Below are 10,714 nucleotides of genomic sequence, written 5' to 3' on the forward strand. Positions count from 1 at the left end.
GAAGGAGAAGGGGGCCCAGGAAGTGTGTGGTCCTGTCCTCACCATCCCCAGTCCAAAGGTCTGGCAAGGCCGTGTGGTCGGCACAAGATACCTCTAGGACTACAACCCCTGTTTAGTAGGTGTCCATCTGTACTCCAGCCCCAGCCTCTCCCTAGGACTCCACACATGGGCAAGTCCCGATTCCCAGTGCTTATAAATGAAAGGACCTGGCTTTGAACCCAGAACGCTGGATCGGCTCACCTGCACTTAACCACTAAGTTAAATGACCTCTGAAGAGGCAACCACCCTCTTCTCTCCCGGATCTCTCCTCCTCTGTCTAACCCCCTATTTACACCTCATGACTAAGGCCCTTCATCATTTGTCCCCAACCCACTGCTCCAGACTCATCCTCTCCCCCTCCCTCTCTCACATCCTAGGGGCTCCCCAACCCCCCCACCAGAAGTCCCCACTGTTCCCTGAATATTCTGTGTCCACACCTTCCACCAGCCCTGCTTTCTCTGCCTGGGATGCCCCTCCCCCGCCTCAGTGGGGGGAGGGACGGAGACTCATTTTTCTTCCTTTGAGGCCCAGCTGGAGGGACACTTCCTCAGAGCTGCTGCCCTGACTTCCCACAGGGATCCACAGCATCCTTTTTTGGAATCTTACATTCCATACTTCTGCAGGTCCCTCACAGACCCCATCCCGTGTTACATCCTAATTCCTGTGGCCTTGGGGCCTGCCCTGTGGCTTTATTTCAGCTCCCAAGGTCATATCTCACCTCTGAGCAGGGACCCTGTGCTGGCTCAGGGCCTGGTATATAATAGCTGCTCAGTGAATGTTCTGGAAGGCGGGGGTGAGGGGGTGGGGTGGGGCACGTGGGCAGAAAGGCCGGTGCCTCTGATGACTTTGCTTTTCTCTGGGCTGGGCAGGGTAGTACAGGTGTGTGGTGAAGCAGGCCTTTTCTCCATCCCTCCAGAAAATTCGCTGACTGCCTCCCTGAGGCTCCATTTTTGAGAAGGGGTGGGGCTGGGGAGGCAGAGGTGGATGGGGAGAACAATAGTTGTTCATGCAGCCAGGTGCTCTGCCCAGGAGCAGAGACCACTGTGTGGTCAAGAGGGCCCAGCACAGGGATGCCCACGAATCCCTGCCCCTCTCAGGGCCTCAGTCATCCCATCTGTCAAATGGGTACAATCATCCCTACCCCACCCAGCTCATCAAAGCCGATAGAACTGAAAGCACTTTGGAAATAAAGACTCAGTGAATTGATTATACAAATGAAGAAGGTTGTTATTAGACCCAGGAGCAAGGTTGGAGGGAGAAACAGCCAAAATGTGGAGTAAGTGCTTAGGACTCCTGCCTTGAGCCTCTTGAGGGAAAGAGAAGCAGGTAGTGGGCAGGAAGAACAGCACCTACAGGGAGGAGGGAGGTGTGGGCTGGGTCCCGGCTCTGCCACGGACCAGTCATTTCCCCCTGACACCTGGTTTCCTCACCTGCACAAAGGGAGAGCATAATCCCTGCCTGGCTCCCCTCAAGGGTCTCAGTGTGACTTGGGGATGGAAGAGCTTTGCACATTGTAAAGTGCAGCGCACCCATGGAGGCTCTGGGGAGTGGAGACAGTTAAGTCTTGGCAATGAAAACACTGTTTGGGGCCCACAGGATCCCGTGAGTACCCTCAGATCCCTAATGTCTGTTCCTTTTCCCTGCTGCCCTCAGCTTCCCTGGCATCCTCTGCCCTGGGATCTGAGAGATTTGATCCTGGGGCTACTGAGGCCTGGGGAGAGGAGGAGCTCCCCACTCCCACTCTCAACCTGAGGCTGGGCCACACCGGCCACAGCAGCCACACCATTGGCAAGACCCCACTGGTGGCCTCTGATCCCCACAGATTAGCAAGTGCATTTCTTGAGATTAACAAATATACTCATGATGGGGGGAAGGGTCATGGCCCTTGGCCCTCTTTTCCCTGATTGGCGCCCTTGGAATGAGGTCTTGTGTGCCTCTAAATAGTCTGTCTCTGTGCGTCAGCTCCATTCCTGCATGAGGGTTAGAATGACTGCTGGTGAATTCTTCCTTGCAGCCCCCAAGTGGACACCAGCCGGGGAAGGAGAGCAGCACCCACTTCCTCCTGGCACCCCCAGACCAAGGAGCCCCCGCCCAGCAGAGGCTTGAGCCCAGCTCGCCATTCCCCCTGCGTTGGGGTCTCAGCTCCGAAGGGACAGCAAGAAGAGAGTTGTGGGCGAGCCCTGGACGGAGCACTTCAGAGCAGAGCCTTGAAGAGGAAGGAGAAGGCGGCTCCACAGGAGAGCCCCAGGGCCAGGAAGAAGGTCATGAGGGTGCCGGCCACCTCCCTCTCATGTGGTAGCACCTGCCTAGAACACACAGGAGTAGGAGCTCTTAGGAAACACGGGGCCAAACCTGGACCCAGCCCCAGTGCCCTCTGCCCCCTGTAAAACAGGACACCTGAATCCTAGTATGGGCTGACCCCACCTCTGGGTCACCATAATTAGGCCCTTCTCTCTGGACTTCAGTTTCCTGATCTACAAAGCAAGGCCACCGCCAAGGACATCTCTCGGGCCCTGCAGGCCCAGTGTTAAAGGATTCTAGGAGCCTTCACGCTCCACAAAACATCCCAGCCTGGTCCTCCCTGTCACCTTTACTCTCTCTGGATCCTCAACTCTATTGTCCCTAGAGTAAATAGCCCATGAACCCCCACTTTGGATCAAGACTTTAGCTCCACCTTCAGTTGAGAATTTTGGGAGGATCTGGGGCCTAAAGGAATGGTAGTTCGACCCATTTATTTCATAGATGGGGAAACAGGCCCAGAGGGGAGGCTCTAGAAGGAGTCCCTGGGCTACTTTGTTGGCAGGAATGCCCCCTTAGGCCGGCTTAGCAGGTAAGGCCTGACCTGACAGGGCAGCACCAGCGAGGCCTAGAGACAGCTAGGGCCGGGCTGGCCAGAAGCCGAATGGGCCCCCCTCTCGGCAGGCCCACCTCCCCACCCCCAGGCCCTCCCTCCTGACCCCCAGACCTGGGCGCCAGGCACATGGTGAGGGACATCAGGTAACCGTTGGAAACAGCGAAGAGCAGCATGAAAGTGATGAAGTAGGCATCCTGTGGGAAGAGGATGGGCAGCCGGGACCTCTCGGGCACGTGGCACAGCATGAAGAGCGGCACGAACAGGATTCGCAGGCAGACAAGCAGGGGCAGAAGCCGGCTGTCCTCATCCGGCTGTGGCAGAGGCTGGGCTGAGGGCCATCCCTGGGAGCCCACCCCGCCTGGACTCTGTCTCTTCCCCTGACCTCCTACTCTATGTGAGCCAGTGAGGGCCCAGCACTGAGGCCTCTGGAGAGTGAGGGGCTGGGCCAAGGCCACCCAGCAATCAAGGACTGGCCTGGGGCTAGCCTCCTCCACCCCTCCTGATCTCCAGCTTGGGCTCTCTGCATGGCAGAACTGGAGACCTTACACAGCATCTTTGGTTTTCTAGCTGGGTTCCTCCAAGTACCCCTGGGGGTTCCACAGATCCCTTCGGGGCAGGCAGTGCTGCTGAATGGGATTGGAGGCTGGGGATCCAGGCCCCAGCCCAGCTGGGATCAGAGCAGGTCCTCTTTGGCCTGCTTTATTTGTTGCATCTCCTTGGAAGATTTCATTTAGAGAAGCAGCACCTTGGCTAAAAGCAACCCAAACACTAGGAACCTTGTCCAGCCTCTCACATGGGACAGGAACCTCCATGTAAGGGTCTCTGGGCTGGGCACTGAGGGCCAGGTCCTGGGCTGGATGCTGGGGACATAGGTCAGTTGGATATGACTTCTGCTTTCAAAGAGTTCACAGTCCAAGCCCTGGCTTGCATACCTCCAGGGGACAGGTGTTCACTACCACTTGGCCAGCTATTCTGTTGCCAGACCTAGAATGGTCCGGCTTTGGGGAGATCACCTTTCTGAGCTCTTTCACACCCTCTGATCCCCAACTGCTTCTTGAAACCATCAGAGACCCCCAGCCCAGGTGTGCTCACCCACAGGAAGTAGGAGGTCAGGCTCCGTCCCACCCAGTCCATGATGTTGAAGAGAAGGAAGCAGCAGATGGGGTTGAAGAACTGACCTGGGAGAGAAAGAGGGCTCGTCCTGGCCCCTCCTCCCTCCTCCCTCCCCTTCCCCATCATTCCTCTTCCCTCCCTCTCCTCCTCCCCTGCCCTGCCCTCTTCTGCTTCCCAGCACTCACTCCACTTCCCAGGACTGGTGGAGCTGGTCACCATGGCCGTGATCGCAGGGAACACGGACAGAGTGACGGTGAAGACCAGCACAAGGCACAGTGCCGTCAGCCAGATCTGAGAGCCAGAGGCAGGGGTGTAAGCAGGCAGGGCCGACTAGGACCCAACACACAGCCCCAACCTCCAAGCCCTGGCCCGGGGGCAGGACACCCGGGGCCTGGCCTCGCTGTGTTCCCGACCCACTATGACCCTGGCACCTTGAAGTGGACAAGGGGAGCACTGGGCCCCACTCCATTCTAAGGGTCTTTAGAGAGGGCTGGAGAGAGCAGGTGGTTGGGGGCCATATCCAAGCCAAACCTTTTGGAAGACAATGAAAACTGAAGGTTTTCCTGGCTTCTGGGGCTCCTCTGGCTCCAGCTCTGGCTCCTTCTCAGCGTCCAGATCCAGAGTCAGGGCTACCTTCTGGGGGCTGTTGGGAATACTGTTCTTCTCATCTGGGGTAAGAGGGGAGGGCAGCGTCATGCCTGTGACAGCCAGGCTTGATGGACGGCGATTCCCAGCAGTTAAAAACAAGTGACTCTCCTCCAGCCCGGGATGTAGGCAAAGAGAATTAACCATGGAAATACGCTAAGCTACTACTTAGGAAGCGCATAGTGTGTCGGGCAGAGTTAAGCACCTTAGATGGATTATCTCACTGCTACTGCTTTCCAAATAAAGAAACTGAGGCTCAGAGGGGTTAAGCGACTTGCCTAAGGTTACCCAGGTTGGATGTCGTGAGGCCAGGGTTCAAACAAATGCATTTGGACCCAGAACTAGTATGTTGGAGCTCTATCGTCCCCTCATTTTACAGAGGGGAAGACTGAAGCTCTAAGCCAACAGGGATGACTTGCCTCCCACTGAATTTCTTCTGTGTCTGCTCACACAAGGCTACTAGGGGTCAGGACTCTAGATGGGGAGGTATCACAGAGGGGAAATGCTTCCCTGCAGAGGTAGCTTTAGCCTCCCCAGGGTCTTCCCCCTCCGCAGCAGGGTCCCGAGCTCACCAGACTGGAGGAGCTCGGCTTTGGTCTCCAGCTCCTGACCTGGCGCCTGTGATGGTTTCTTGGCTAGGTAGTGGCGGGCAAACTCCTGCAGAAGGAAAGCGTTGGCCCTGCCTGGCTTGGCGAAGATGTCTGGATCCCTCTCCACCCTGTCGACTTAGAGGCTGGAGTCCCCCAGTGGCTGACTCCTCTGGGGATCAGGTCCCTTCCTCCTCCTCCCCTGGCCGCTCTCAGGGCCTCAGACCCAGAGCTATATCTGAGATGCTCTGAAGTGGGGCCTCGAGCCCAATACCAGGCTCACCAGGTGGGGCAGGCTCAGGTAACACACGATGGACATGAAGATGCCCACGCAGGGTGTGATGAAGTACCCCAGGGCGGAGGTCTGGGCATCCACGCCACCTGTGCAGAAACTTCAGCTGCAGAGTGGACGGGGCTGGTTCCACTGGCTCCCACGGGGGTGGGGGGGTGGTAATGACTCTTGTCCCACTTCCCATCATGCACTTCTCAGATTCACCTCCTGGCCTCTTCCGATCTGCTCACTGACAAACTCAGGAACCTGTGCAGGTCCCCAGCCCAGCCCTTTGCTTCTCTCATTCCTCCCTACTTGTCACTTTTGTTGAGCACCTATTATGTGCTCATTTTTATTGCAGACTCCTTACAGTCTGAGGACAGAGCTATAAGAAGCACATCAGTGGGGAAACTGACACAGGTGAAGTGACTTGTCCAGTGCCCCTGGCTGGGGAGCAGTAGAACTAGGATTCCAACCAAGTTTACCTGAATCCTAAACCTGTCCCCCCCCTTCCCTGCACCCCAGGCTGCTGCCACTTCCCAGCATCAGCCTCAGGAATCCTGCCCCTGGCCTCAATTTAACCCAGTCCTCACCTGATCACTCTCTCACTGGGTCCAAGAGCCCCACTCCCTACCCCCAAACCCAGCCCCCTGCTCCCCATCACCTCCATCTCTACCCAGAACCCAAGGTATCTCCCTCCTAGCACACTTGGTCTGCTCCCCAGAATCCCAGAGGCCACCCCTGCCCTCCAGCCACCCAAGTCCACTCACTGGCCATGGACAAGAGCATGGCCAGGGCAGCGAAGATCCCAGCCAGGCCCTGGCCGCTGAGGAAGAGGGTGCTGTAGGTGGAAGGCATGGTGCCCAGCTGCCCGAAGAGGCTGCCCTGCAGAACTGCACAGAAGGCTGTGGAGGGAGAAGAGTGGGGGCTGCTGCTCAACGAGGCAGGCCTTAGAGGCTCCCTGGTGGAGGCGGTGGCAGGGTGCCCAGGAGACTCTGGACGAGGCTGGGCAGGCATGAGACTTTGGGCACCCTGGTGTAACAACCCCCTTCCCCTTCTTCCTTCTTCTCAGGTGCAGCCATAGGTCTGAGGGGCTGGGGGCCAGGAGGCCTGATCTTAGGTCATGGTGGGTTTGGGACAAGTGACTTTTCTTCTCCCCCTGGGCCTCAGTTTCTCATCAGGGATAGGAGTGTTACTGCTGCCGCTGTCTTTCCCTCTTGGATACGTTGGGCCCTTTCAGCTACAGAGGAGGCTGGGCTGAAGCTCTGGGTGTGCGGGGTGGGGAGGTGGGGAGGGCAGCAGTACTCACAGTTGATGAACCAAACAGAGGCCATGGTGATGGAGAAGAAGGGCCCAGGGCTCATGTCCACCTTGACCAACGCCGCCGTCAGGGCGAAGAGCAGCAGGATGACCAGCAGGCTGCCCAGAATCCGCACCGTCTCAGGGATGCTGCTCATAAGTAGGGGCAGAGTGGGCAGCAGCTGGACCCCGGCCCGGCAGGGGGAGGTAGGCAAGAGATTGAGCCCAGGGTTGGACAGTGGGATCTGGGGGGGGGGCATGCAGGGGGAGTGGAGGAAGGATGGGAGGTCTTCCCTGGGCCCAGATGGAGCGTCCTTAGCAGGGGTGGTGGAGGTACGACAGAGGGATGGCCCGCGGAGAGCCCAAGGGGCGGGGCCTCTCACCACTGGTACAGGAAGGAGTTGAGGAGTGTGAAGAGCAGCAGGGGCAGCTGGGACAGCAGCGTCACCCAGTTGTTGAAGTTGAAGGTGTCTGCAGGGCCTGTGTGGTTGGTGTCCAGGGTCCCGGTGGTGGTGTTGGCCCCAGCCAGCCGCCCCTGGAAGTACTGCCAGAATGCCGGGGGTGGGTGCACAGGGGGGGTACAGGGTCACCCTCCAACCTACCCGGAGGAACCCCCCAGCCTTTCCTCTCTGTCTCCTCCCATGCTTGGGATTGCTCAGTTAAAGTCTGCAGGAGCTGTCTGTTTGTCCTTGCACTGATCCTAGCACCTGGCACACAGTTGGAGCTTGATGAATGTTCCCTGAATTGAACAGCTGATGTCTGGGACAGAGCCCAAGCCCTAAGAACCCCCAACTTGGGCCTTGCTCCATCTTTGAATCACCCTTCCTCTGCAGTGCCCTGGTTCAAGCCTCTACCCCGAATCCGGCAGCAGCTTGTAGATTCCTGAGGATTTATTGAGTGTCTACTGTAAGCCAGGCCCTGGCCTAGGTGCTGACCAACTGCTTTCTTTCTGGAACACACATTCGTTAAGCCTCTGCTTAACTTCTTCCTCCCCGCTGCCCACGGTTCCCTGTTGCCTACAGGGCAAAGCCCCAAGATTTTGGAACAACACTGGGAGCCCTTCAGAACCAGATCCTGGCCTCCCTTTTGTGTTGCATCTCCTGCTCCGTCCTGCTAAGCTCTAGGGACCCCACACTCTGGCTCCTTCTCTGAACAGTCTGGCATTCCCCTGCCTTGGTGCCTTTGCAAGGCTGTCATCTCCACCTGGAATGCCTTCCCCCTTTCCTCCCACTTCCCCCCAACCCCCAAACACCAATGCTTTACCTACCCTTCTCCCAAGTTACAAATCACCTCTTCTATGAAGCAGAAGGAATTATTCCCTCCTCTGGGGACCCAAAGGACTTTGCTCCAAGCCTGGGGTGGTAGGTGCCATATTAAATTATTAATGGCTCTTTGGCACCCAGCTCCCTCTCAAGACCAGGGGTTGATTCATCTTTGGGTCTCCAGGGCCCAGCAGAGTGCCAGACACTGAAGAGACATCTGGAAAGTTGTTGCATTGAATATATATGAATAACCCAGTCCCAAAGAGAACACAAACCCCACATTGCTGCCTTCCCTTGAGAGAATGTACCACCCCATGAGGGTGGAGGCTTCCTCTGTTGTGTTTATTCCCGTAGCCCCAGTGCCAAGAACAGGGCCTGGTTCACAGTAGATGCACATTATTGACTGTTTGTTGGATGAATTCATGTAATTTGTGCTATTTCAAGGAAAACCAAAGTCTTGGATAACCCACTTTGGGAGTGGATTAGCCCAGGAATGACTAGCCAGGGAATAATGACAAACAGGGGTGGGGGGTGGAGTTCTTCCCTAGTTCCAACCCCACCCCCCACCCCCCACCCCCCTGCTGGAGGCCTTGCCCCTGTAGGATCTGGGCATCCCTTGACCTTTCCTATCTGTGAGAGGGGCGCCTCCCCTCTCTGGGGCTCGGTGCTTCAGCGGACAAACGCGCAAACTGGCATAATGAGGAGTCAAAGGCTGCACGTCCAAGGCTGATGGTGGTTGTGGCCATGAGGCGGGCACTCTAGCTGCGAGTCTCACCGGGATGGCCGTAATGAAGAAGTTCCAGGGAAGCAGCGTGCCCAGGCCCAGGATAAAGAAGCTGATCCCGACCAGGTGGTAGCTGTGGGGATCAGTCAGAAGGTCACCCTGAGGACGCAACGCCTCAGCCGCGCCCCCCCGCCTCCCAGGCCACCCCCTCCGCAGAGCGGACTACAACCCCCATCACTCCGGCTTAGGCAGCCGAGGGAGGCGGCTGATGGGAATTGTAGTTCCATCCAGTCTGCTTGAGCCTTGGAGCGCCCGAAGGCAGCGGGGCTGCGTTGCCCACGGCCACCCGGATCCCCGTCCGCACCCCACCGGGTCCCCAACTCGCCTGTCCTGTGGGGCGTCTCCTCGCGCCATGGCCGCCCAGCGGGATGCGCGGGGGTGGGAGGGAGGTGGCGTGCTGCACCTGCACCTACGCGGGGGCCCGAGGGCCGGAGGATCGGGGAGACCGGGTCTTGCGGGCAGTGGACAGAGGGAGGGGGGGTCGGGTCTCCCCGAAAGGGCCGGGGGCGGGGGCGAGGCGGGAGCTGGGGAGGAAGGCCGGGACTGATTTCCAAGGGAGTCAGGCTCCACAGGCTCGGACCTCGCTCCGCCTCCGGGGCGGGGACAGAGGGTCGCACCACCCCTCCACACCTCCTCTTGGCCCGGACTCTAGACTCCCGCGTTGGACCCTGCTCAACCTCGCGGTCCTCGGACCCACGACTGCCCCCGCGGTCCGGTGCGGCTTAGAGGCGGCTGACCCGAGAAGGTCCCCTGGGGCCTCCCCGCCCCGCGGGCACCCGTCCCGGACCTCGGCGGGCGGGGTGGGGGAGGCAGTAGGGGAGGTGCCGCGCCCCTCCCCCGCCCGGAGCTGGCCGGCGGACCTGGTGCGGCTTCTTCCCCCGCAGCCAGTTCGGAGGTGGTGTCAGGGCCGCGCAGCGCGGGGTGACGCGGGAGCCCTCCGAGGAGCCCGCTCGCCCAGGGGTAACCCGAGCGTCTGCCGCCGGCGGTCCTGGCGGGCTGCTCCGAGCTGGGTGCTTCGGGAGGCCAAGGAGAGGGCCAGGTGGCGGTGCTGTCGGAGCCCCCAGGCGGGTCTGGAGGACAGACGGACAGACGGACAGACGGGTTCTCCTCCTCCAAGCCGGTGCCTGGGGAAGCGCCGGGCCTTTGGGGCGCACCGCGGCGGCGTGGGCCCAGCTGGGGAGCCCGGGCGGGCTTCCTGGCGACAGTGTGGCTGAGCTGCATTCGGGGCAGCAAGGGGTTAAGCAACGGCTCTGGAGGGAAGGGTGACCCGGAGGTGCTCTCCCAACCCTGCCGCTAAACAAACAAACAAACAACTTTCGGGCGGCCCCAGGTCACAGTACACCAAACCTATTAAGAGGCACCCACCTCCCACTTTTTTTTTTTCCTGTGAAAAACTTCGAAAAGATTATAGACGATTGCAATTTTGGAATTAATTTGCTCTAACTCATGTAATTTACAAGTGGGTCTGTTTGCTCTGCACTCACCGTACATATGGGGGATGCTGGAGAAGTGAGAGGCTCTAAATCACAAATTATTTTCATAAGCAATGAAATTTTACGACCACACACCAGATTACGTGTGTGTGTTTCTCCAGTCGACTGTGAGTCTATGGGGCAAAGACTGTGCTTGTCTGGCTCAGTGTTTTATTATTGCAAACATCTAGCGCTCCTGCCTGGTTGGTAGCAGGTGCTTGATAAGTACTTAGTAAATAAATGGATCGTAGTAACATACAGCGATTTGAGGGAGAAAAGAGACAGCATTAAATTACACTGAAAGAGAAAGTTACTCTCTTTTCAATTTGTTTTCAAGCCTTTGGAATATGTGAAGAGGAAAGTCTCACCTTGGTGCTAACATGTTTCT

General features: G+C 58.1%; 1 protein-coding gene across 2 annotated transcripts; it reads right to left on the reverse strand.

Annotated features, from left to right (window-relative positions):
• Positions 1-1,030: 1,030 nt before the first annotated feature.
• On the reverse strand, positions 1,031-10,063 carry SLC29A2 (solute carrier family 29 member 2). 2 transcript variants are annotated; one of them, XM_032415000.1, is made up of 12 exons: positions 9,180-10,063; positions 8,846-8,927; positions 7,192-7,352; positions 6,819-6,958; positions 6,280-6,414; positions 5,522-5,619; positions 5,224-5,308; positions 4,538-4,674; positions 4,192-4,297; positions 3,986-4,071; positions 3,005-3,204; positions 1,031-2,345 (listed from the first exon to the last, which is right to left on the reverse strand). In XM_032415000.1, the coding sequence occupies exons 1-12, from the start codon at positions 9,206-9,208 to the stop codon at positions 2,234-2,236; spliced, it is 1,371 nt and encodes a 456-aa protein (XP_032270891.1). In that variant the 5' UTR covers positions 9,209-10,063; the 3' UTR covers positions 1,031-2,233. The 2 variants fall into 2 exon arrangements, with proteins under 2 accessions (XP_032270891.1, XP_032270892.1); XM_032415001.1 differs by having other exon boundaries at positions 6,819-6,990.
• Between the last annotated feature and the right edge of the window lie 651 nt (positions 10,064-10,714).

The sequence above is a fragment of the Phoca vitulina genome, unplaced genomic scaffold (genome assembly GCF_004348235.1).
Source record: "Phoca vitulina isolate PV1807 unplaced genomic scaffold, GSC_HSeal_1.0 scaffold16, whole genome shotgun sequence".
In the NCBI taxonomy this organism is placed as follows: Eukaryota; Metazoa; Chordata; class Mammalia; order Carnivora; family Phocidae; genus Phoca; species Phoca vitulina.

What these genes read in the sequence shown, in the direction of transcription:
- SLC29A2 (XM_032415000.1), bottom strand. Translation starts at nt 9,208, where the DNA reads ATGGCGCGAGGAGACGCCCCACAGGACAG. An exon ending in CATGCTCTTGTCCATGGCCA is followed by an intron (nt 5,620 to 6,279) that starts GTGAGTGGACTT and finishes GTTTCTGCACAG; the next exon opens with GTGGCGTGGATGCCCAGACC. An exon ending in CACCAGTCCTGGGAAGTGGA is followed by an intron (nt 4,072 to 4,191) that starts GTGAGTGCTGGG and finishes TTTCTCTCCCAG; the next exon opens with GTCAGTTCTTCAACCCCATC.